Here is a 22722-nt window from a genome sequence, read left to right on the forward strand (position 1 = left end):
GACGGGCACTTGGCACCGCCAATCAGCACCGGGAGTCCGGGCCGCGCCCAATCAGGGCCGGGCGGCAGAGACCGGCATAGGTTGCAAGCTGGCAGCGCATGTGGCGGACGCCGAACGCTGGGGAGCTCGCCGCCAGCCTCGCCGCTTCCCGCGCGCTCTGTACCAAGGCCCCTGGCGCCGGCCTGAGGACGCCGAGGAGGCAGGGACCCGACAGGGCTGTTCGGCCGGAACCGCGGAGCACCTCCTGCAGCGGTCGCGGGCTCGCCCTCCGCGGCCGGTGCCATGGCCGACTCTCTCCCCTAAAGGAGACTTCCTCAGCGGTTGCTGCCGAGAGATGAAGAACCTGTTAGAGAGTCAGACGACTTCGGGGCCGGCCAACTAGGGGGGCTCGGCAGGAGGTCGCCTGCGCCCTCCCGGGCTCGTTCCTTTCACCCCTTGAGCGAGGCCTCGCTCGCGTCCGGGCACGCGGCCGGGTTCAGAGAGCACCTGGGCCCGGCGGGGCGTGCGGGCAGCATGTTTCCCCGGAGGCCGCCGGTCGGCCTGGCTGCCTGGCTGCTGGTGGGCGCGGCGGCGACCGGGCGCGCGGGGGCGCGGGGCGGGGGCCTGCTCGCCCTGCTGGCCAATCAGTGCCGCTTCGTGACGGGCCTGCGCGTGCGGCGGGCGCAGCAGATCGCGCAGCTCTACGGCCGCCTCTACTCGGAGAGCTCGCGTCGCATCCTCCTTGGTCGCCTCTGGCGCCGGCTGCGCGGACGCCCAGGCCATGCCTCTGCCTTGATGGCGGCGCTCGCCGGCGTGTTCGCGTGGGACGAGGAGAGGATCCAGGAGGAGGAGTTGCAGAGGTGGGCTCGGCGGCGAGGTCGCGCCTGTTCCCTGGGGTGGAGGCGGTGGGGTGGGGAGGTGGGAACGTTGAACCCTGGGGCCTGCCTTGGCGGTGTCTCCCGTTGACCCGGTGGCACTGGAAGTGACGATGCAAGTAGCTTGATCCTGTCGTGGCAAAGCACGTTTCTTCATTGCCTCTGTGTGTTAACTTGATTTGTCGAGTTAGAAATAAATGCAAGTGTAGGTTAGTGGAGGAGGGAGACTTTGGGGCGCATGCCACTAAAGAAGTAGCATTGTGGAAAATGGGTATTGAAGTAGGCCATCGTTCACGTAATCTTTAACATATCCAGAAAGGTGCAAGTTCCAGACAGGTTTTAAACTTGACCTGAGGGTATACTTGTGCAATTTACAAAATCACTTCATTCCGAATGGGATTTCGTTTGAAATGCCCAGAGAGCTCTTGTCATTGTGACTCATGGCAGAATTAGGAGGCTGGAAGCGATTTTGCCCTCCTGGGACAAACCAGTAGCCCAGACATTTTAACCTGGAAGAATTAGGTCAGTTTTTTGCTACTTCCACTAGACCTCTGGAAGTACTGTTTTATTAGGCTCTGAAATCACGCTGTCATCATCAAAAACCTCTGTGTGAAAAAAGTGCAGTACCATTGACTGAATTTGTTAACCTGTGGTTCTAAACTGAGCCCTTACAGTTGTCACGTAGTATCATGGGAAACCTTGATTTAGGTCTTGCTTTACGTTGTCGCTGTATTTTCTTTTTAACAGATATTCTTAAATTGTGTTCTCTCTCCACACACGTACTCTGCTTCCTAAACTCTGAAACTGATTGCAAGAACCTAGGATAGTCCCCTACACCAGATAAATTCCACACAAGTCTATTTGTTCTAACTGTTTCTTCTTTTATTCCACATTTTTGGTTAGGTTAAAAATGGAAGTTTTTCAGTAAAGTTACCACAATGGCATGTATGGAAGTGTAGCACCCAGATGCCAGGCAGCTATTAGTGTAACATTGTGCGTTGTGAGTAAATGCAAGTGTATCTTAAGAGCTGGTAATACTTTTCCTAGCAGGAAAGATGACTATTTTACAAATGCAATTTAAAATCATAACCACAAACAACCTTACTCACAAAAAAATTAAGATATCAAAGCATGATAGGTAGTTTGCCTAGTTTCTGTTAGTGTTCTTTTGCTACTTGTCCATTTGTTCTAATGGTGTTCTCAGGTGTGAGAAATAAAAGAATGTACGGGAAGGAAACTTTTAAATTGAGAAATTACCAGTTAGCTATTTGACTTTTCATTCTGTTTTTGACGATGAAATACCCATGTTCCACAGTGGTGAAGTTTGACGGGAATATTCCCAGTTGGATCTGTTTGGGGAAGAGGAGAAAGACCAGGAAAGGGCCCCTGGGTGCCAAAGACAGGGAAGATGTTTTGGGGGTGGGAGTTGAATAGCGTTGGGGCCTAGGTGATAGATGTCGTTCTTCGTCTTTCTCCATGTATTTTTGTCAACCATATGTCCTAGAGCCTCTGTTTAGTAGGTCTCCCATTTGCAGGAGCTAGAGGGGAAAAAACGATAGGAGATAGATGTGGTAAACACTTGAGTCCGTAGTCATTACCCACTGTAGCGGAAAGAAATCAGACAGTTGAAGCACTTGGTTCTAATCCAACTCCTAAAGAGGTAAGCTGCGATAACCCATTTGGGAATTTCAGGAGCTTAGAGGAAGGCCAGTACGAACACTTAAGGTGCCCTTTTTGACCCTCTGCAGAGTTGTTCCAGTAAAGGCCCTCATTTAACACCACATGTCCAGTTCATGCTTGAATTCAGTCATGTACTTAAAATTTGATCAAGTCCATTCTGAGGATTTTTTTAAATGTTATTTTGATAGGGAGGCAAATAATATGCTGTCAGCTGTATCTTGCTTGTACAGTGACTTCATAGGTCTGTTCTCATAGCTTGTCATGTTTATATTTTATTTTTAACTAATTTATTTATTTTGCGGGGGGTCACCGTGTGCAGCTTGCTGGATCTCAGTTTTGGATCTCAGTTTTCTGACCAGGGATCGAACCCATGCCCTCGGCAGTGAAAGCATGGAGTCCTAGTCACTGGACCGCCAGGGAATTCCTAGTGTTTTATTGAATAAGGTATTCTGGGTATAGGTTAACTTTTTTTGGCTTGGTGTTTAAGTATTCTGTTTGCTTTAAAGGACGCTGAGGTTGTCATAGCTAGCTTAGAGGATGTTAGATTTTGTTTGTTCTAGTGAGATGATTTTGGGTAGCTTCCATAATGGAGCATAGTTGAGTGTGCCGCGGGACATGTGCATTTCTTTCATTGTTAACGGAAGAAGAGCGTGATTGTCCCATGGCCCCTAAATCACAGCCTTTGGCTCTTCTGTGCTGCTTCTGTACCAACTTGTCCTGGTACAGACTAATTCAGACATTGCTGTCTTGGTCAAACAGTGATGGGGTGTGAGGATGTCTCTTTGAATGTGTGCCTTGAAGTGGTGTGTGTTTTTTCTTATGTTAGTAGAGTTTCTGTTCAGAAGGACAAAGAAAAACCCTTGCTTTCTATTCTCTCGTGCTTAAGAACATCTTAACAAATAGGAACTCATTAATCGAGAATCAGCAAGAAAATTAGAGAAAAGAAGTAACTTGTACAAAGTGACTGACTCACTGATAGGCCAGGTGTAGAGATCAGGTCTTTTAATGCTTAGCGTTATTACCTGATAGGCTTTAATTAAATGATCAGACAAAATATAACTTTTAATCATTATTTTTGGTGCTAGCTGGCATTCTGTGAGCTCAGGTCAAATCTTATGGAAAAATACAGTAGTAAGTTTTTTAAAATAAATAAATAAATAAATAATTTATTTATTTTTGGCTGCGTTGGGTCTTCGTTGCTGCGCGCCGTCTTTCTAGTTGTGGCGAGCGGGGGCTACTCTTCCTTGCGGTGTGCAGCCTTCTCATTGCGGTGGCTTCTCTTATTGTGGAGCACGGGCTCTAGGTACGTGGGATTCAGTAGTTGTGGCACGTGGGCTCAGTAGTGGTGGCGCGCAGGCTCAGTAGTTGTGGTGCATGGGCTTAGTTGCTCCGTGGCATGTGGGATCTTCCCGGACCAGGACTTGAACCTGTGTCCCCTGCATTGGCAGGCAGATTCTTAACCACTGTGCCACCAGGGAAGTCCCAGTAGTTAAGTTTTTATTGATTTGGGACATTAAGAAAAATTACAGGAACAAAAAGGAGAAGGAAGTTAAGAAATATGAGAGCCTAGGGGAAAATGTTCTATTAATCTCCCTCCCCTTTTTTAAAAAAGTTACAGTTCATTGCTCTAGAAATTTGAGTAAATAAGTGCCAGTAAAGTTTCATAAAGAAAATTAGCCATTTTCCCATTTTGGTCTTTTAACTTTTCAATGTGCTGTTAATTAGATAAATCAACAAAAAGTCCTTTCGGCTTAAAGGAATTTTTTTTTTGCGCCACTGTCACTTAAGGATGTTTTTACTGTTAGACCTTCTTAGATAATCAGAACTACGCTCAGAATTGCAATGAACTAATTGATGTCTTTTAGGTAAGTCCCATGACAGTTGTACTTAAAGGTCTCTAACTTTGACAATAATTGGGAATTTGAGAGGGGATCATTGAAACAAGGCAGCCTCTTACTGAAGTTACCGATTACAGGAATGGCTTCATTTGAGTCATTTTAGGAGCCTTTTATCAAGCTCTCCACTTAGGGCAGGACCCCCTATAGATGAGCCAAATATGATTATGCTTATATTTCTGTTTTCATGGTTTTATGCCCTCAATTTCCATGGCTCTCAGTCCAGTCTTTCTCAAGTGTTGAAATGATTTTAGTTTTGAAGAAAGGAAAGCATTGACTTTCTTTCTTTGATCCTCTTACTAATCTGGTTCTGTTACTATCTTGGGAATAATCTTTTTTGTCCTTCTTTTCTCCCTTCTTATTACTTAAGTCTCTTAGATACCAAGGTTTAGACACCCATCCCTTCCAAATAAGGTTTGGCACAGCAGGCTAAGGAGATAACACGGTGAGAGGTTTCTCCTTCCTCTACATATATGATAGTGATTGTGCACCTGTGTGCTAATGATGTCTGTCATGTCAACAATTAGAAGTTGAGACCCTTCCGAGATTCTCGAACCTGAGACATAACGATCATTTCCATGATGCAGTCTTACTCTAGCATTCATGTTGTGCTGTTCAAAGAATGAGTGTCATACCTTCACAAGACATTGCTGTCCTCCCTAGGGACTTAGTCTCATGTTTAATCAAGGCCACCTAGTGACCTTTAATCCTATAGGAGAGGCTGATTAAGCAGTGAGTCAGAAGCTCTGTACCACCTTGAGTCTTAGAAGGCCGTTAAAAATACTGCCTGTAGTCATATAGTTTAATTTTCTTAAAACCATATTACTATATAATTTTATGGGCCTCTGATGTGTTTTTCATAAGACGTACGACGTTCCTGCCCCTCTTCATTATGTGATAAGGATATTCAAAAGTCCAGCTTAATTTTTATTGAAGGGTGCTTTACTAGTCCTCAAAAGTGCCATGATTGGTTCCACATGATGCCTGCATTGTTGTTGTTGGAGCAAAGCTGTGACTTTACTTTCTCCTCTGCAAGATCTTATTGCCTACTCTAAATTTCCTTCCCTATTTCTATATGGTTTTTGCAATGGTAGCAGTCAATCTTGTTCTGTAACGTTAATTCAAATTGAAACTTAAAAAAAAAATGGTTAAACATTTTTCATCAGAACATCAGTATAAATTGTACTGGCTATGGTTATTGGTTGAAAACAAAGAAACTGATATTGGTTAACTTAAGCCAAAAAGGTGTTAGGTCATTCAGAGCGTTGACAAGAAGGCCAGAGTACAGGTTGGCCAAGAGAACAGCCAAGGCCTGCTACTGGTACAGGAATGCTCTTCTTTGGGCAGTGTTGCTGGTATTGTTTCCCGTAGATCTGTTGCACTGCTGGATTCTCAACTGCCTCAAGATCACTGAGAAAAATCTAAAAGGTCCTGTGCCTTGTATTATTTCTTCAAGATTCAAAGCCTCTACCAGAAGTCTCTGATTCACCTCACTTTAATTAGGAGTCATGTGCTAACTGCTAGGGGTTGAGATGGGGGCTGCATCTCACCTATTTGGGGATTCTCTTCAAGTAGGAAAAGATTCCAGGCAGTGAAAACAGCAAATGTCCCTGTATATAAATATTTTCATTTAATTCCAAAGTTTAAAATTCAGAGAATTGGAATTTTAGAGCTAATAGAAACCTTCGAGAAATAATGTCCTCACCTTACAGGTGGAACAAGGGAGGCTTTGCAGGTAAAATGACTTGCGTAAGATCACACCGCTAGTTGGCAGAGCCAGGACTAGAACACAGATCTCTACACTCACCATTGCTTTGGATTGCTCTAAACTTTTAATCTTGGGTTACCAGTATAACTTTGAATTTTTGGCTTTTAAAGCAATGTGTTAATGTAATCTTTTAATAAGAATTTGAATTATTAAGGCCTACTTCCATATTTATTTACTCAGTTTATACTGTGAACATTTGTTGAGCATGTAATGTTTACCAGGTACTTGCTAGGAGCTGGACATAAAAATATGAAAAAGACTGATTCTGGGCCTTTAGGGAATTCATAGTTTAGTAAGGGTGGCAGATATAAAGATAGATTAATTATAATATTGTGTGATATGTTTCTGTAGAGGAATAAAAGTAAATGTATATGGTTAACTGCCTGGGAGTTAACCTTGACCCTTGTGGGGTTTTTGAGGGTTAAAAAGGCATGAAAGGGCCTTTCAGACAGAATGTATCAGTAGGTGGTGTCTTCAGTCTTGAATTGCAGAAGTGACATAGTCAGCCAGCAATCTTGCTTTCCTAACTGCTGTTTAAAGGTTAAGGGGAGGGGCTTCCCTGGAGGCGCAGTGTTAAGAATCCGCCTGCCAGTGCAGGGGACACGGGTTTGAGTCCTGGTTGGGGAGGATCCCACATGCTGCAGAGTAACTAAGCCCGTGTGCCACAACTACTGAGGCTGCTCTCCACAACTACTGAAGCCCGTGCACCTAGAGCCTGTGCTCTGCAACAAGAGAAGCCACCGCAATAAGAAGCCCACGCACCGCAACAAAGAGTAGCCCCCACTCACCGCAACTAGAGAAAGCCCACGCACAGCAACAAAGACCCAACGCAGCCAAAAAAAAAAAAAAGGTTAAAGGGAAAACAAACTATGTTTTTTTGTTTTTTTGCTTTTTAAAAACATTTTTATTGGAGTATAGTTGATTTACAATGTTGTGTTAGTTTCTGCTGCACAGCAAAGTGGATCAGTTATACCTATACATATATCCACTCTTTTAGATTCTTTTCCCATATAAGTCATTAGAGTATTGAGTAGAGTTCCCTGTGTTATACAGTAGGTTCTTATTAGTTATCTATTTTATATATAGTAGTGTGTATATGTCATTCCCAGTCTCCCAATTTATCCCTCCCCCCCCTTACCCCCTTGGCAACCATAAGTTTGTTTTTTACATCTGTGACTCTATTTCTGTTTTGTAAATAAGTTCACTTGTACCATTTTTTTAGATTCCACATATAAGCGATATCATATTTATGTGTGTCTGACTTACTTCACTCAATATGACAATCTCTAGGTCCATCCATGTTGCTGCAGATGGCATTATTTCATCCTTTTTTATGGCTAAGTAATATTCCATCATATATACATACCACATCTCTTTTGAATTTTATTTATTTTTTATACAGCTGATTCTTATTAATTATCTATTTTATACATATTAGTGTATATATGTCAATCCCAATCTCCCAATTCATCCTACCAGGTTAAGGGGAAAACAAACCATGTTTAAAAAAAATTTTTTTTTTTAGTGTTTCAGATATATAAAAAGGTTTAAAGAAAAACATGAATGTTACAAATACAGTTATATTTAAGAACTAAAATGTTGTAAATACAATTAAAGCCTCCTCTGGACCCTTTTCCAATGAAATATCCTCTGTCCCCCAGACTATCCCAATTTATTATATTTCATTACCATCTGTGTCTTTATACATATGTATACATCCCTAAATGATATATAATGACACATACTTTGACATATGGTATTGTTTTGAATGTTTCTAGGCTTTATGCCGTTCTGAACAAAATACTAACAAGCTGAATTCAGCAACACATAAAAAGGATTATATACCGTAGGTCCTTGTTGTTTACCTGTTTTATATACAGTAGTGTGTTCTTTTTCAGATTCTTTCCCATTACAGGTTATTACAAGTTATTGAGTATAGTTTCTGGTGCTATACAGTAGGCCCTTGTTGTTTACCTAGGGATCAGCTGGTCAGTTTCCACAAAATAGTCTATGATTTTGATAGAAATTATTATGTTGAATTTATAGATCACTTTGGGTAGTTTTGCCATCTCAACAATATCAAGGCCTTCAACCCATGAACACAATATATCTTTCCATTTATGTCTTTTAAAATTTCTTTCAGTGATCTTTTGGTAGTTTTTAGTGTGTCTTTCACTTCTTTTTTTTTTTTTTTTTTTTTTGCTGTACACGGGCCTCTCACTGCTGTGGCCTGTCCCGCTGCGGAGCACAGTCTCCGGACGTGCAGGCCCAGTGGCCATGGCCCACGGGCCCAGCCACTCCACGGCACGCGGGATCCTACCGGACCGGGGCACGAACCCGTGTCCCCTGCACCAGCAGGCGGACTCTCAACTACTGCGCCACCAGGGAAGCCCAACTTCTTTTGTAAATTTATTACTTATTATTTTATTGTTTTTGATGCTATGATAAATAGAATTGTTTTCTCAATTTTATTTTCAGATTGTTCATTGCTACTGTATAGAAATACGATTTTTGTAAATTGATCTTATATCCTGCAAGCTTGCTGAACTCCTTTATTAGCTCCAGTAAGTTCCTGTGGATTCCTTAGGATACTTACATGGAAATGAAAGACCCAGAATAGTCAAAACAATCTTGAAAAAGGAGGACAGAGTTGAAGGACTCACCCTTTCCAATTTTAGAATTCACTACAAAGCTACAGTACTTAAGATGATAATGGTACTGGCATAAGGATAGATATATAAATTGTAGGAATTAAACTTAGAGTTTAGAAATAAACTCTTAGCTTTGTGGTCGATTTGAGTTTCAACAAAAGTGGCAAGACAATTCAATGGGGAAAGAATAGTCTTCAACAAATGGTGCTGGGACAACTGGAGGTGCACATGCAAAATAGTGAATTTACACCCCTACCTCAAACCATACACAAAGTTAAAATGGACCAAAGACCTAAATGTAACCTAAAACTCTTAAAAGAAAGCATAGGCATAAGTTCTTTTGATACTGGATTAGGCACTGGTTTCTTAGATATAACACCAAAAAATTGAACAATCAAAGAAAAAATAGATTAACTTCATCAAAATTGAAAACTTATGGGGACTTCCCTGGTGGCCCAGTAGTTAAGACTCTGTGCTTCTGATGCAGGTTCAATCCCTGGTCGGGGAACTAACATCCCACATGCAGCGCGGCGTGGCCAGAAAAAGAATTGAAAACTTCTGTGCATCAAAGTTTACTATCAAGAAAGTGGAAGGATGACCCACAGAGTCAGAGAAAATATTTATAAATTGTGTATTTGTTAAGAGACTAGTATTCAGAATGTATAAAGAACTCTTAAAATTTGACAGTAAAAAGACAACCCAATTTAAAACAAAGATTTCAGTAGATCTTTCTCCAAAGAAGATACACAAATGGCCCATAAGCACATAAAAATATGCTCAATGTCAATAGTCATTATTAGGGGAATACAAATGGAAGAACACAATGAGATACCACTTCACACCCACTAGGATTGCTGGAAAAGATGGGACAATAACAAGTGTTGGCAACGATGTGAAGCAGTTGGAACCCTCATACATTGTTGGTGTGAATATAGAAATGGAACAGCTGCTTTGGAAAATAACTTGGCACTTCCTTAAAAAGTTAAACAGAGTTTCCATGACCCAGCAAGTCCACTCCTAGGAATCTACCCAAGAAAACTGAAAGCTTATGTCTATACAAAAGTTGTATGCAAATATTAATAGCAGTGTTATTCATAATAGCCATAAAGTAGAAACCACCTAAATGTCCATCACCTGATGAATGGATAGACAAAATGTGATACATCCATACAATGGAATATTATTCAGTCATAAAAGGAATAAAGTATAGCGTGAATGAACCTTGTAAATATGCTAAGTGAAAAAAGCCAGATCCAAGAGACCATATTTTGTAATATTCCATTTATATGAAATTTCCGGATAGGCAAGCTCATAGAGACAGAAAGTAGGTTAGTAGTTATCAGGGGCTATGAGGAGTTAACTGCTGATGAGTATAGGTTTCTTTTGGAGATGATGACAGTGTTCTGGAATTAGTGGTGATGGCTGTACAACCTTGGGACTATACTAAAAAGCACTGATTTGTATACAGTAAAAGGATGATTCTTATGTGAATTATCTCTTTAAAAGAGAGGAGGAAAATATATATAAATACTCTTATAATGTGATAGGAAGACAACCCAATAAAAAACGGACAAAAGGTATCAAATGACATTTCATAGTCATAAATTATAATAGTTAACATTTGAGGGCTAATTATATGCCTGGTGTTAAGCACTTTACAGGTAAATTTTTTTAATTTTTATAATCAACCTTTGACGTAGGTACTATTATTATCCCCATTTTACAGATTAAGAAATAGGGATTAGTTAAGTTGTTTAATATTCTAGTTGATGAATATTGGACTGGGATTCAGACTCAGGAACTCGTATTTTTATTCCCTACACTTTATACTGTTTTAAAGCCACACCGTTCTGTACAAGTCTTTGTGTGGCCATTGCAATTCACAGGGCAGACTCCAACCATTGCACCATGCCTGTTGTTTTTCTCTCCAGATCCATTGATGAGATGAAACGGTTGGAGGAAATGTCAAGTACGTTTCGGAGCTCTGGAGTTGACCACCACCCTCCAGAACCAAAATCCCCAACAGAAAGGGATGAAGATTCAGGAGGCAAAGAGCAACCGTGGGAAATGGTGATGGATAAGAAACACTTCAAGCTGTGGCGGCGCCCCATTACAGGCACCCCCCTTTACCAGTACAGAGGTGAGCCCAGCTTGGCTGCTGGTAAGAGTGTTCATGCTGGCAGGTGCACAGCACTGTGTTCCTATGCTCTCTAAACTCTTCCGTTCTGGGGGTTTCTTGGGAAAATTGCCCTGTTTGTTGTTTTTCCTCTCCCAGATGACAAGAGTCTCCATGTCTTTGCTACACTTTGCTATAGGTAACCTTTGTCTTACTTTGCCGCCCCAATATGACTTCTAGTTTCTGAATCTGCCTTTAAGATCTGTCAGTCATTACTCTACAACTGAAATGCAGTTAAGTGACGAGAGTCTGGCAAACATCCCTTATTCTTTCCTGTCATTCTAGTTTTTGGAACCTACACAGATGTGACACCTCGGCAGTTCTTCAATGTTCAGGTGAGTACATTTTTCTGCCCAGATCTGGAGCCACTAAGCCTAGAAGTCCACTTGCCATCGTCCACATGAGTAATTTCTCTGACTCAGAAGACATTGGCTTCAATCCATCTGTCTATTTCTCTACCCCTCATTTCACGTCAAATGACCTCTGGGTAAACCTTTGATTTATAACTTGTTTGTCCAGTAGGGATGAGGCCAGGTCTACCCTTTACAGGGCTGTTGGGAAGATCAAATAGAGGAATGGATTTGAGTGCTTGAATATATTTTATATGGCTTTATAGGGTTTTTTTCTTAATTTAAGGGTAAGTTACATACCCTTTATTCCAAAATGCTTCAGTGTATATTTCCTAAAACTAGACATATTCTCCTAGCTAGCCATGGTACCATTATCAAAGTCAGTATAAATTTAACTGATGCAGCACTTACAGAATCTTTGTATTCCAGTTTTACCTACTGGCCCAACGATGTCCTCTATGGCATTTTCTCCTTCAGTACAGATGCAGTCAGGATTTAGCAATCTGGAACTTATCTACAGTGAAGGTGTTTATTTGATAAAGATGAAGAGTATGTGTTTAAAGACTCTGTTCCTCCTTGTGGGGAAATGTATGAAAGGGGAGGTGGGATTACCCAGAGTTCTGCAAAAAAATTTTTTTTCCTTCCTGGAGTTTTCATGTTTTACTGGACTTTGAGTTTGATGGTTATAACACACACTACTAATACGCAAGTGCATGCTTTCCCCTAAGCACTGAATTTTGTCAATCTGTATTGAGTTTTTGTTGGTTTGGATATGTATGATATATGTCTTACTTTGAAATTCCGTAGTTACTAGTGATGCTACATATTTTTAAAAATACGCAGCTTGTATTTCTGTGAGGTGTCTGCTCATACTTTTGGACTTTCTGTCTGTTTAAAACTTTTTAGAATCGTTTCACCCATACACATTTATCTCACTGACTACTGTATTTTCCCCAGACATGTCTATTACAATATTTTTTTCTTACACTTGTCTTTTTCTTGTTAAGATTCATTTTCAAGGTAATGGGATTGGCCTACAGGAAGGGATTTTAAAAGACTCGTCTATAGTAAACACAGCCGTGTCTTTGACACTTTGGCACTGCCTTTTAGGTCGGGTCACTGTTGCAGAAGATTCTTGGGTCAGAGGCCCAAGCATCTGGAGAAGTCTTCTGCAGCTTTGTTTTGGATCTCTTGGGTCTTTATGGTCTGTTCTGTTTCCGCAGCTGGATACAGAGTATAGAAAGAAGTGGGACGCCCTGGTGATCAAGCTGGAAGTGATCGAGAGGGATGTGGTTAGTGGTTCTGAGGTTCTTCACTGGGTAACCCATTTTCCTGTGAGTATTTTCACCTCCGCTTTTACGTTTATCATGTCCGTGTGAGGCAGAGCACTAATCCTGCCCCTCCTTTTCTTTAGTATCCAATGTACTCACGGGATTATGTTTATGTTCGGCGGTATAGTGTGGATGAGGAAAACAACGTGATGGTGTTGGTGTCACGGTATGTGTGGTGGCTGCTGCTGGGTTCCTTTAGCTTGTCCTTCATTTATGCATGTGTGATGGGAGTTTGCCTTATGAGTCAAGCCCGGGCCCTATGCATCCCAGCTAGAACGTGAGTGGGCTGGGACTGGTGACTATCTCTGAGGATTGAAGGGATACAAGCTTTTCATTAAACTAATCCTTTAGTTCCTTAATGTTGATAATTAAAAAAAGAAATGCTCTCTTCCTCAACAAAAAGCCTAGTGAGCCAGGAATCACCAACTTAACTCACTGTTTTTAGTACCTAGTTTATACTCATTCATCTTTGTGACTTTTCTGATGTATTTAAAAAATTAGAGGCTGCCTTTTAGATTTTCCTCTTAACTTTAGCTCCCATGCTGTTCTGTATGTAGACATTACTTAGAGTTTCCCTCACTTCTCTCCCTCCCAGGGCCGTGGAGCACCCTAGTGTGCCAGAGTCTCCGGAATTTGTAAGGGTCAGATCATATGAATCCCAAATGGTTATCCGTCCCCACAAGTCATTTGATGAGGTGAGTTCTGCATCATCCGAGAGGTGATGTGTTAGCGGCTTATGAATTTTCTCAAGGAATGCCTTTGATCTGAACTGGGGAGGGCGCAGTCGTTCTCACACTTGACTTGCACCACACTCCGCTGGAGCTTGTTAAAACAGTGCTGGGCTGCGGCCTGAGAATTTGCATGTTTTGAGAAGTTCCCAGGTGAGGCTGCTGCCGCTGGCCTGGGAACCCCACTTCGGGACCCCTGCTGTAGAGTGGTGTACCTGGGAGACCTCCCGAGACAACGTAGTGATGACCCATGGCTCCCGTTACCTGAGGGACAGTTAGCAGAAGGCGACAGCCCCTGACTCATCGGCCGGTCATTAGCGGCATTGAGGAACCAGAGCGAGCACCGTTTCCATCAAAATTTCCCCACAGTGGGCAGAACACTTAACCACCTTTCTGGGCTCCTCTTTCCTTGTCTGTAAAATGAGAGAGTTAGACTAATGCTCTCTGCCTTCTTTAAAACAATTTTTACTTTTTAAATTTTTTAAATTTATTTAGGCTGCTCTGGGTCTTCGTTGCTGCGTGCAGGCTTTCTCTAGTTACTGCGAGCGGGGGCTACTCTTCGTTGCAGTGCACGGGCTTCTCATTATGGTGGCTTCTCTTGTTGCGGAGCATGGGCTCTGGGCGCATGGGCTTCAGTAGTTGTGGCTCACGGGCTCTAGAGCGCAGGCTCAGTAGTTGTGGCGCACAGGCTTAGTTGCTTCATGGCATGTGGGATCTTCCTGGACCAGGGCTCGAACCCGTGTCCCCTGCACTGGCAGGTGGATTCTTAGCCACTGCGCCACCAGAGAAGTCCTGCCTTCTTTAAAATTTTATGACCTTCCTTTGAGAAGAATATCTTCTTCCACTTAGTGTGGTGTTTTACTTTCATGTTTTTGGCCAAATCTCTGGTGAGTACACATACTGATTACAGTGGTTGCTGCTTTTAGTTTTATTTACTTTATAATGGCTTTGTTTCTACCCATCACTTTTGTTTGTTTTAGAGCTGTACGACTGTTCTCTTACCATGGTTTTGTTGTTTCCAGCAGGTTGTTTTGTCTATACCACCTATAGTGGGACTTTAAGAGTGACATAAATGGTGGTTCGCCTCAGTCAGTGTGATGTTTTGCTCTTGTTTTACTGGGAGATGTGTGTTGACTTCGGTACCATTTTGAGAGCAGTATTTTTCTTTTTTCTTTTTTTTTAAAAAATATTTTATTTATTTATTTATTTGGCTACATTGGCTCTTCGTTGCTGCATGCGAGCTTTCTCTAGTTGCGACGAGCAGGGGCTACTCTTTGTTGCGGTGTGCGGGCTTCTCATTGCAGTGGCTTCTCTTGTTGTGGAGCACAGGCTCTAGAGCACGGGCTGCAGTAGTTGTGGCGCACGGGCTTAGTTGCTCCGCGGCATGTGGGGTCTTCCCGGACCAGGCCTCAAACCCGTGTCCCCTGCATTGGCAGGCAGATTCTTAACCACTGCGCCACCGGGGAAGCCCTAGAGCAGTATTTTTTTTTTTCCTTTTTTTTTTTTAGAGCAGTATTTTTCAAACCACGCATTGCTGCCCACTAGTGGAAGACAAAATTAATTTAGTGCTTAAAGAGAAAAGGAATAAATAGAATGGAAACTGAGTATAAGCATATTTCATGAAACTTTTGTTTGATTACATAAGTATATACAAGTGTGTGTGTGAGAGAGAGAGTGAGAGAGAACTTGGTTACAGTGTAAAAAGGAGTATTTACAGTGTGTTGTAAATACAGTTAAAAAATGTTTTAAAGTCCTTGCTTTAGAAGCTAGACAAGAAGGCTGCTGTCGGTAGCTAGCTGCTTCTAGGAAGGGGAGCCTGGCTGGGGACGGTGGGAATTAGAATTGTACCTCACTCTTTTCCTTTATGTTGCTTTTGAAATTTGAACCTTGTCTGTGTATTTCCTATTTGAAAAAAAAGTGACTTGAGTCCCAGCATTACTGCCTTTAGAAACCCTGACCATGAAACAGCTAAGGCAGAGTTTGGCACCTAGCAGTGTGTGTTGCACCCAGAAAATAACTTCTTTCAGCTGGCATGGGGGAGCAGTATGAATTATCTGTAAGTCTTTTAGCATATCGTGGCAAGCTCTTAAGAGAAAGGTGAGACTTGAGTTGGTTCTTATAAAAAGGCAGACTGTGGATAGAGGAAAACAGGAAGGACCCTGGAAGTAGAAGACACGATTCAACCAAAGACAAAGATAGGAATGAGCCGTGGATGTTGAGAGACTGACTCACTGCTTGAAAAGGAGGGCAGAGTTTAGGGAGGAGTGGTAATTACCTTGACCATGTGCAGAGGGTACTTGAAAACCAGGCAGCTGAGTTTGGGTTTGCCAGATGGAAAGTAGATCCTTGGTCCGAGGTATGGTGTTTTGTTAGGTTTTTTGTTTGTTTGTTTTTTGTGGCCTCGCCGCATGGCTTGCAGGATCTCAGTTCCCTGACCAGGGATTGAACCCGGGCCATGACAGTGAAAGCCCGGAATCCTAACTCCTAGGCAACAGGGAACTCCCTAGTTTTTATGGAAAATTTGAGATGTAGACAAAAGATAAAGAAGTAGAGAGTATAATGAATGAACCCTTTGTATTCATCCCCAGCTCTGACAATGACCAAACTTGTTTTATCTGTACTCTTTCTGTTCCCTTTCCCACTCCCCTGATTATTTTGAAGCAGATTCTAGTTTTGCTATAGAAGAACCAAAGAAGAATTCTTCTATAGAAATTTCAGTATTTATCTCAAAAAGAAAAGAGATTTTTGAAAACATAATATCGTATTCCGTAATATCAAATATCTGTAGTGTTCAAATTTTCCTGATCGTCCATGTATTTTTTTGTAGTTGGTTTATTTGAATCAGGATTTGGATAAGATCCAGACATTGAAATGGGTTCATACTGTCTGTAGCTTTGTATCTATCTCTTGAGTTCTTCCTCCTTTTTAAAAAATTTATTTTGGCTGCGCTGGGTCTTAGTTGCGGCACACGGGACCTTTGTTGCAGCATGCAGGATCTTTAGTTGCGGCATGCATGTGGGATCTAGTTTCCCAATCAGGGATCGAAGCCAGGCCCCCTGCATTGGAAGGTGAAGTCTTAACCACTGGACCACCAGGGAAGTCCCTCCCTCCTTTTTTTCCCTTGCAATTGTATTTATTGAAGAAGCAGGTTCTTTGTCCTGGATCTTGCTGGTTATATTCCTATAGTGTCCATAGTGTCACTTAACACGTTTCTCTGTCTCCTGTGTTTCCTATATATGGGTGCTTAGATCTAGAGGCTTGAACAGATTCAGGTTGTTTGGGGCAAGACCACTTTATTAGAAGGAAATAATGTCTGATTGTCCCTTTCTTTGTGAATTTGGAAGTGATTAATGATTATTGCTCAGATCCACTATTTCATTAGAGGTTAACAAAATATTAATTGTGTAAATCCTCCATTCTTTCATTTATTTCCATTTATTAGGTGACATACTTTAAGGGAAAATTTCCTCGTTAACTATTTGGTTTCCCATAGTTCACAGAGGAAAGGGAAGGAAGAAATGCTTGATTTGTTTCCTTCATTTACTAGTTTTTAAAATAATGAATTGGTTCTTTCAGCTAGCAGTCCTTCAAAGGTAAAGTTTTTTTTTTTTTAAGAAATGCCATTAGAAACTCACAAATTTACACATACTTGGCTGGTTTCAGTCCGTTCCCAGTTACTCTTACGGGTGTTCAAAGTGTCCCATTTTGGGTCTTTAGGAGCCTCTTCTTACTGCCTGGAGTCCTTTTGACTTGACCTCAGGACTCGCCTGGTTTCTGGTGTTATAAGATGTTCCAGGTTCACCTTGTATATTTTTAGGTGTAAACCTGGAAATGAGCATTTCTTCTGGGAGCCCTGGTTCCTTCTAAGGAAATGTCATTTAAATACCACAGTTTGGCTTCTAGGAGTTCTCACAGCTCTGGGCCTACTCTGTTTTTAGGCCTTTTCAGAAGGTAGCACTAAGTAATAAATTTTGTTTGTTTGTTTTAAAGATACATCCTAAGTGCACACGAGTACTTTTAACTCAAAATTTAGGACTGTAGGGTATATGTCTTGTTGTCTTTAGGATATGTATGCACTGTGCAAAATGTTGAGGCTTTTTTTTTTTTAAAGATTTATTTTATTTATATTTGGCTACATCGGGCCTTAGTTGTGGCACGTGGGATCTTTGTTGCGGCACACGGGATCTTTTGTTATGGCGTGCGGGTTTTTCTCTTCTCTAGTTGTGGCATGTGGGGTCCAGAGCACGTGAGCTCTGTACTTTGCAGCATGCAGGCTCTCTAGTTTGATGCGCGCTAGCTCCCTAGTTGTGGTGCACGGGCTTAGTTGCCCTGTGGCATGTGGGATCTTAGTTCCCTGACCAGGGATCAAACCTGTGTCTCCTGCATTGTAAGGCGGATTCTTTACCACTGGACCACCAGGGAAGTCCCCAAAATGTTGAGTTTTAAGGTCACTTGAAATAGGTCCTCTCTTCGTGGTTTTTCCTATCAACTCAGTTCATAGGTTCTTTGTTGTCTACTTTTGATTTTTAGATAACTGCTTTTTAAATATAATTTTGTTTTATTAAATAATAAAAAAAATTGTGTTTTCAAAGTCAAATATGTAAAATAAGAAATAGAGTGATTTGCTTATATCCCTGTTCCATCTACCCAGTTCCTTCCTTCTTCCTGTAGGTAACCACTGTTTTCAGTTCTGACTTCTTTTTTTTCCATATAAGCAGTAGTGGATGATCTCTTACCCCTTTGGGTGGAGCATAATTGGTTCAGACCTCTCCTGGGATCGGGACACCTGTAAATCTCTTAAATCCCTGTCCTTCACTGTACCAATGAGAGGTTGAGCCAGAGAGAATGGGTGCATGGGCCCTGTGGTCAGAATTCTGGGTTCATGTTGGCTCTCGTTGAGTATGTGGGTGACCTTGGGCAAAGTCCCTTAACCTCTTTGTGCTCAGTTTCCTCATCTGTAAAATGGGAGATATTGGTGCCTCTATTATAGGATCGTTGTGAGGGGTTGAAGCAGTTCCTGACACGTGGTTAAGTACTGTATACATGTTTGCTGTTAGCAGTAATAGTAGTAGAGTTCATATCATTTTGGTAAAGATTAAGATATTTAAACATTGGGGGTATGTGTTGGGGTCCTCAGGACCACACCCCCATTCGAAGATCGAGTAAAAGGACGCGCAGGACTCAGCTTATAGTTTTACTCATGCCTGAGATTTATTACAGTGATGGAAAGATGCTCAGCTGGATCAAAAGGGGAAGACACAGGCGGGGTCTGGAGGAACCCACTGCAGTCTCCCCATGCTCTCCCTCCTGTGAGGGCCCACGGAGCACATCCTCTCCCAGCTGCAACATGCGTGCGATGTTTCTACCCAGGGAAGCCCAGTAGAGACTCAGCGCCCAAGATTTGTACTGGGGGCTGGTCACATGAACGCCCTCTGCCTAGCGTGTCCTAAAATCCCAGACCCCCAGGAGGAAAGCAGGTGCTCAGTATGAAGTGCATTGTTTGCGCAGAGGAGACACAGGGAGCCACGCTTAGCACTTAACTGTTGACTGGAGCCAAGTTCCCAGACACCAGCCAGGGCCAACCTCGTGAGATGGAAACCTCTCAGGTCTTCAGTGTTCACTCTCTTTTGCTCACAGCGGAAAACTGCCACTCTCCGCCTCAGAGTCAGATCTTGGTTATTCTGTGGTACTGGATACGGAGGCTGTGGGGGTAGTTCAGGTACCTTCATCTTTGCTGTTTTTCTTTTCCAGAATGGCTTTGACTACTTGCTGACGTACAGTGACAATCCCCAGACAGTGTTTCCTCGCTACTGCGTTAGTTGGATGGTTTCCAGTGGTGAGTGGGCGCTTGTGTACAGGGCCTGGACCTGGGCTGAACATTTTGTTTTTCTCTAGCTTCTTGGTGGCTTCAAGGAGATTAGTACTTGTCTCACTGGAGCCCTTCCGAGTTCATTGTTGAATACTACCTTGAAGGTAGTAAAGCCTCCAGCTGAGGTTTGGAGGGGTAAGAATTCTGGAAACCCAAAAAGGAACTTATGCCCAGAGGCAAGCTGAAGAACATTTGCTTAATATGGACTGTGTACATTAATGCATTTAACATTTTTCTTTTTCGTGTTGAAAGCCATAAATCTGGCATAGAAAATGTGGTTATAGGACAGTCACCTGGAGAAAGGGGGCCACCACCCTTTCTCCCTTTCACCACCCTTTCACCATAACGGAGGCTACACATCACTGCTGTGACTGCATCTTTCCCTTCCAATCTCTTGCCTTAAAAGCAGCCTCACGTGATTTTCTTTCTTCTGGTTCTCTGTAGGCGGCTTCTTACACCTCAGGGGGAGAATGGAGAGGAGTTTAGGTGTTTCCGTTTGACATTTCTCTAAACAAAATTGGCAGATATTTACGCTGTGCCACTGATAAATGATATTTTGATCACATAAGAGAGCCTTTGGGGATTTATGTGGCCTGATCAGTACCCCTTTTCAAAGGATCTCAGAGGTCAGGGGTTGTTTTCACTCCCTAAAAGTTTTGGTTGTCTCTCAGTCCATCTGTGATCTCTATAAGGAGGCATTGGCTCCTTATCAGGAAAGAGATAGGCCCTTCTAATTTTGAGCCTACTGTTGGTTTGTGTGTCAGTCTACCCAGATTTCCCTCTCTCCCAACAGGCATGCCAGATTTCCTGGAGAAGCTGCACATGGCCACTCTGAAAGCCAAGAACATGGAGATCAAAGTAAAGGACTATATCTCGTCTAAGCCTCTGGAAGTGGGTAGTGAAGCCAAGGCCACTGCCCCATCTTCTGAGCGGAAGAGTGAGGGTAGCTGTGGCCCTGCCCGGATTGAGTACGCCTGAAGGACTTTCAGATAAGTAGGGACAGGCTGCTTCTAGCCCTGTCTCCGTGTCTTATCACTCACTCTGTTGCAGAATAAACAGGACGTGTATTTGAAGGTGTCTGCTGTAACCACCAGTGCAAGATAATTCAATCCTGGTGTCTGGTCTGTTCAGAGCCCTACTGCTGTTTATTAAAACAGAAGAAGGAGGCGTCCGAGGGGGCATCGTCATATTCTCAGGCCAAGCATTTGGAAATTTGGTGTTTCGCTGAGCTAATCTGGAACAAGCCTCTCACCTCAGGCCAGAGGGGACAACATCTTTTACTTCCTCTGCCCACATTCCATTCTCAGCCTCGGTTCTGCAGCACTCTGGGTTTCCTTCGGTTCTGAAGGTCCAGCTGGACCACCTGGATGGTTGCGTCTTCAGTGAGGGATAGTGGGGAGTGCTCTGGTTGCAGTCCTGGTGTTGAGTGGTGTGAACTGTTGCTTGGCAGTGTAAGTGCCTCGTCCTCACCTTCTCCTGTCTTTAGGGACATAAAGTTTGTACCAAGAAATATCACTCTTGGCCTCCCATCCACACCCCATTGACTCCCTCTACCCAGAGCAGTTTCCTTTGAGGTGACCAGTTCTTCTGTATTCGTGTGCTGTATTCATCTGGGTCGTTGCCTCCTCCCGCAGGCCGATTACCAAGAACACTGGGAGACGGTGGCTCTCTGTATCATCAGTGTTTTTGATGGGATCAGTGGAGATGCTCGACACATTACACTTTAGCTCTGTTTTTTTTTTTTTTTAACCTTTGTGTTAAACAGTGGGAATTGGGGAGTTGAATAGGATTTTTCCATAGTCTGTATAGAAAACACCATTTTGATTGAGGCGTTATTTTTCACACTTCAGGTTTGACTGGATGCTCAGCACTTGCCTGTCCTGGAAGGCTAAAGGCAGAGGAGTGGGGATTGGGCGCCTCCCTTGGAGCTCTCAGAGCTGTAGACAAGCTGTGTGAACAGCTAGATGGAAGTTTGTCCCAAGTGCTAATATAGAGGGCGATGTGGTTTATGTGACCCTCTTGTCCCTCTGAGAAGCTTTTCCTCCTTTTCTGAGCTAAAATAAGAGCAAACTACGCTGTTCAGATAAAGTCACAACCAGATGGGATCAGTCTGACTGGAGAATCGGGAACAGCTTTCAAATCCTCCTCCCTCCCCTTATTTCTTAGAATTTGAATGACCAGGTTGCTCCCCACCCCACTCGCTACCCTTTTGCGTTGTTGAAAGGGGAGCTAAACCTGAGACGAACTTTAAGCCCCTCGACCTTTCTGTTGCCTAAGTACTGTGCCAAGGAAATGCCTGCCCCGGTGTTTCAAGTCTTGTGTTCTCTGCGTCGTTGGCAGAGCAGGGAGATGCATCCGGCAGTCACAGCTTCCTTTCGTTGATTGTGTCTCTCTCCTCATCCCCAGGGCCTGACAGACCAGTAACGGTTACGTTGGAAGTTAGTGCCTGTGATTGTTGGGACGTGGGTGGTGTGGGTGAGTGGTGTGAGTGCACATGTGATAAGGGGCTGGGCGTTGCCCATATGCTTTTCGGCAATTTGACTCTGCACTTGGGGTTGGTCTATACAATTGCTTATGTCATTGTAATGATTTCACTCCTGTGACATTTTTATCAAATGTGTGAATAAAAAGATTGGTATGAAAGAGTGTGTCTTTGGACAGATGTTGGTGGGGAAATCTTGCATACTGGGCTTATTATTTCTTCCTGATCATAAAGTTGAAGTGTGTTTCTGCTCATAGAGTTGGCACTTGGAAGTGGCAGGGCTTGGTCTTTCTTGGCGGTAACTGACACACCGCTCACTACCTTGTCTAGACTGTAAGCCCTTTCCAGGTGACCAGTTTGGCAACTGAAAACAAACCACCTGTTTGTGCTTCTTTGTCTTGATCTCCTAGTAACCCACACCCTTTGCTTTAAAAGAAGGATTGACTTGGAGGAAACAGAGTTAGAGCTTTGCTGGGAGGGAGTGAGGAGAGGAGGGGACTCGGGCCCGGGGCTGGAGAGGGAGGGTGGTGAGCGCGAAACCCAGGGCATGGTTAGGTCACACAGGCAGTTCTGCTGGAATGTGGATTTGTGCCAAGGTGATTGATGCGTTAGAGACACTGAGCATAGCATGAATTTTGAGTTTATGTGTAATTTTTGCCTGTGGGAGACAAGAGGTGAACACGGATGCCCATCCAAACTACGACAGCTCTTTCCTCCACAGTGCTCTCAGATAATCTCTGGAAAGAAATCTGTGCTGGAAGACTACTTGTCAGAGGTCGTATGCTGCGGGTGCACGTGTGTGTGTATAGTCTCACATTTGTTTCTTTGTTTTGTTTTGGTTTTTTGAATATTTATTTGGCTGTGTGGGTCTTAGTCGCAGCATGCATGAGGGATCTAGCTCACCGACCAGAGATTGAACCCAGGCCCCCTGCATAGGG

General features: G+C 43.0%; 1 protein-coding gene across 1 annotated transcript; it reads left to right on the top strand.

The window, feature by feature from the left end:
* The first annotated feature begins 136 nt into the window (after nucleotides 1-136).
* On the top strand, nucleotides 137-21945 carry STARD7 (StAR related lipid transfer domain containing 7). Its single transcript, XM_027128973.1, has 8 exons — nucleotides 137-839; nucleotides 10780-10988; nucleotides 11310-11359; nucleotides 12598-12708; nucleotides 12789-12871; nucleotides 13301-13400; nucleotides 19185-19269; nucleotides 20096-21945. Exons 1-8 carry the CDS (start codon nucleotides 514-516, stop codon nucleotides 20278-20280), a joined length of 1149 nt encoding a protein of 382 aa, XP_026984774.1. The 5' UTR covers nucleotides 137-513; the 3' UTR covers nucleotides 20281-21945.
* Nucleotides 21946-22722: the final 777 nt, after the last annotated feature.

This window comes from Aethalodelphis obliquidens, unplaced genomic scaffold (genome assembly GCF_003676395.1).
Source record: "Aethalodelphis obliquidens isolate GAN/ISIS:26980383/991018 unplaced genomic scaffold, ASM367639v1 scaffold35, whole genome shotgun sequence".
Lineage (NCBI taxonomy): Eukaryota > Metazoa > Chordata > Mammalia > Artiodactyla > Delphinidae > Aethalodelphis > Aethalodelphis obliquidens.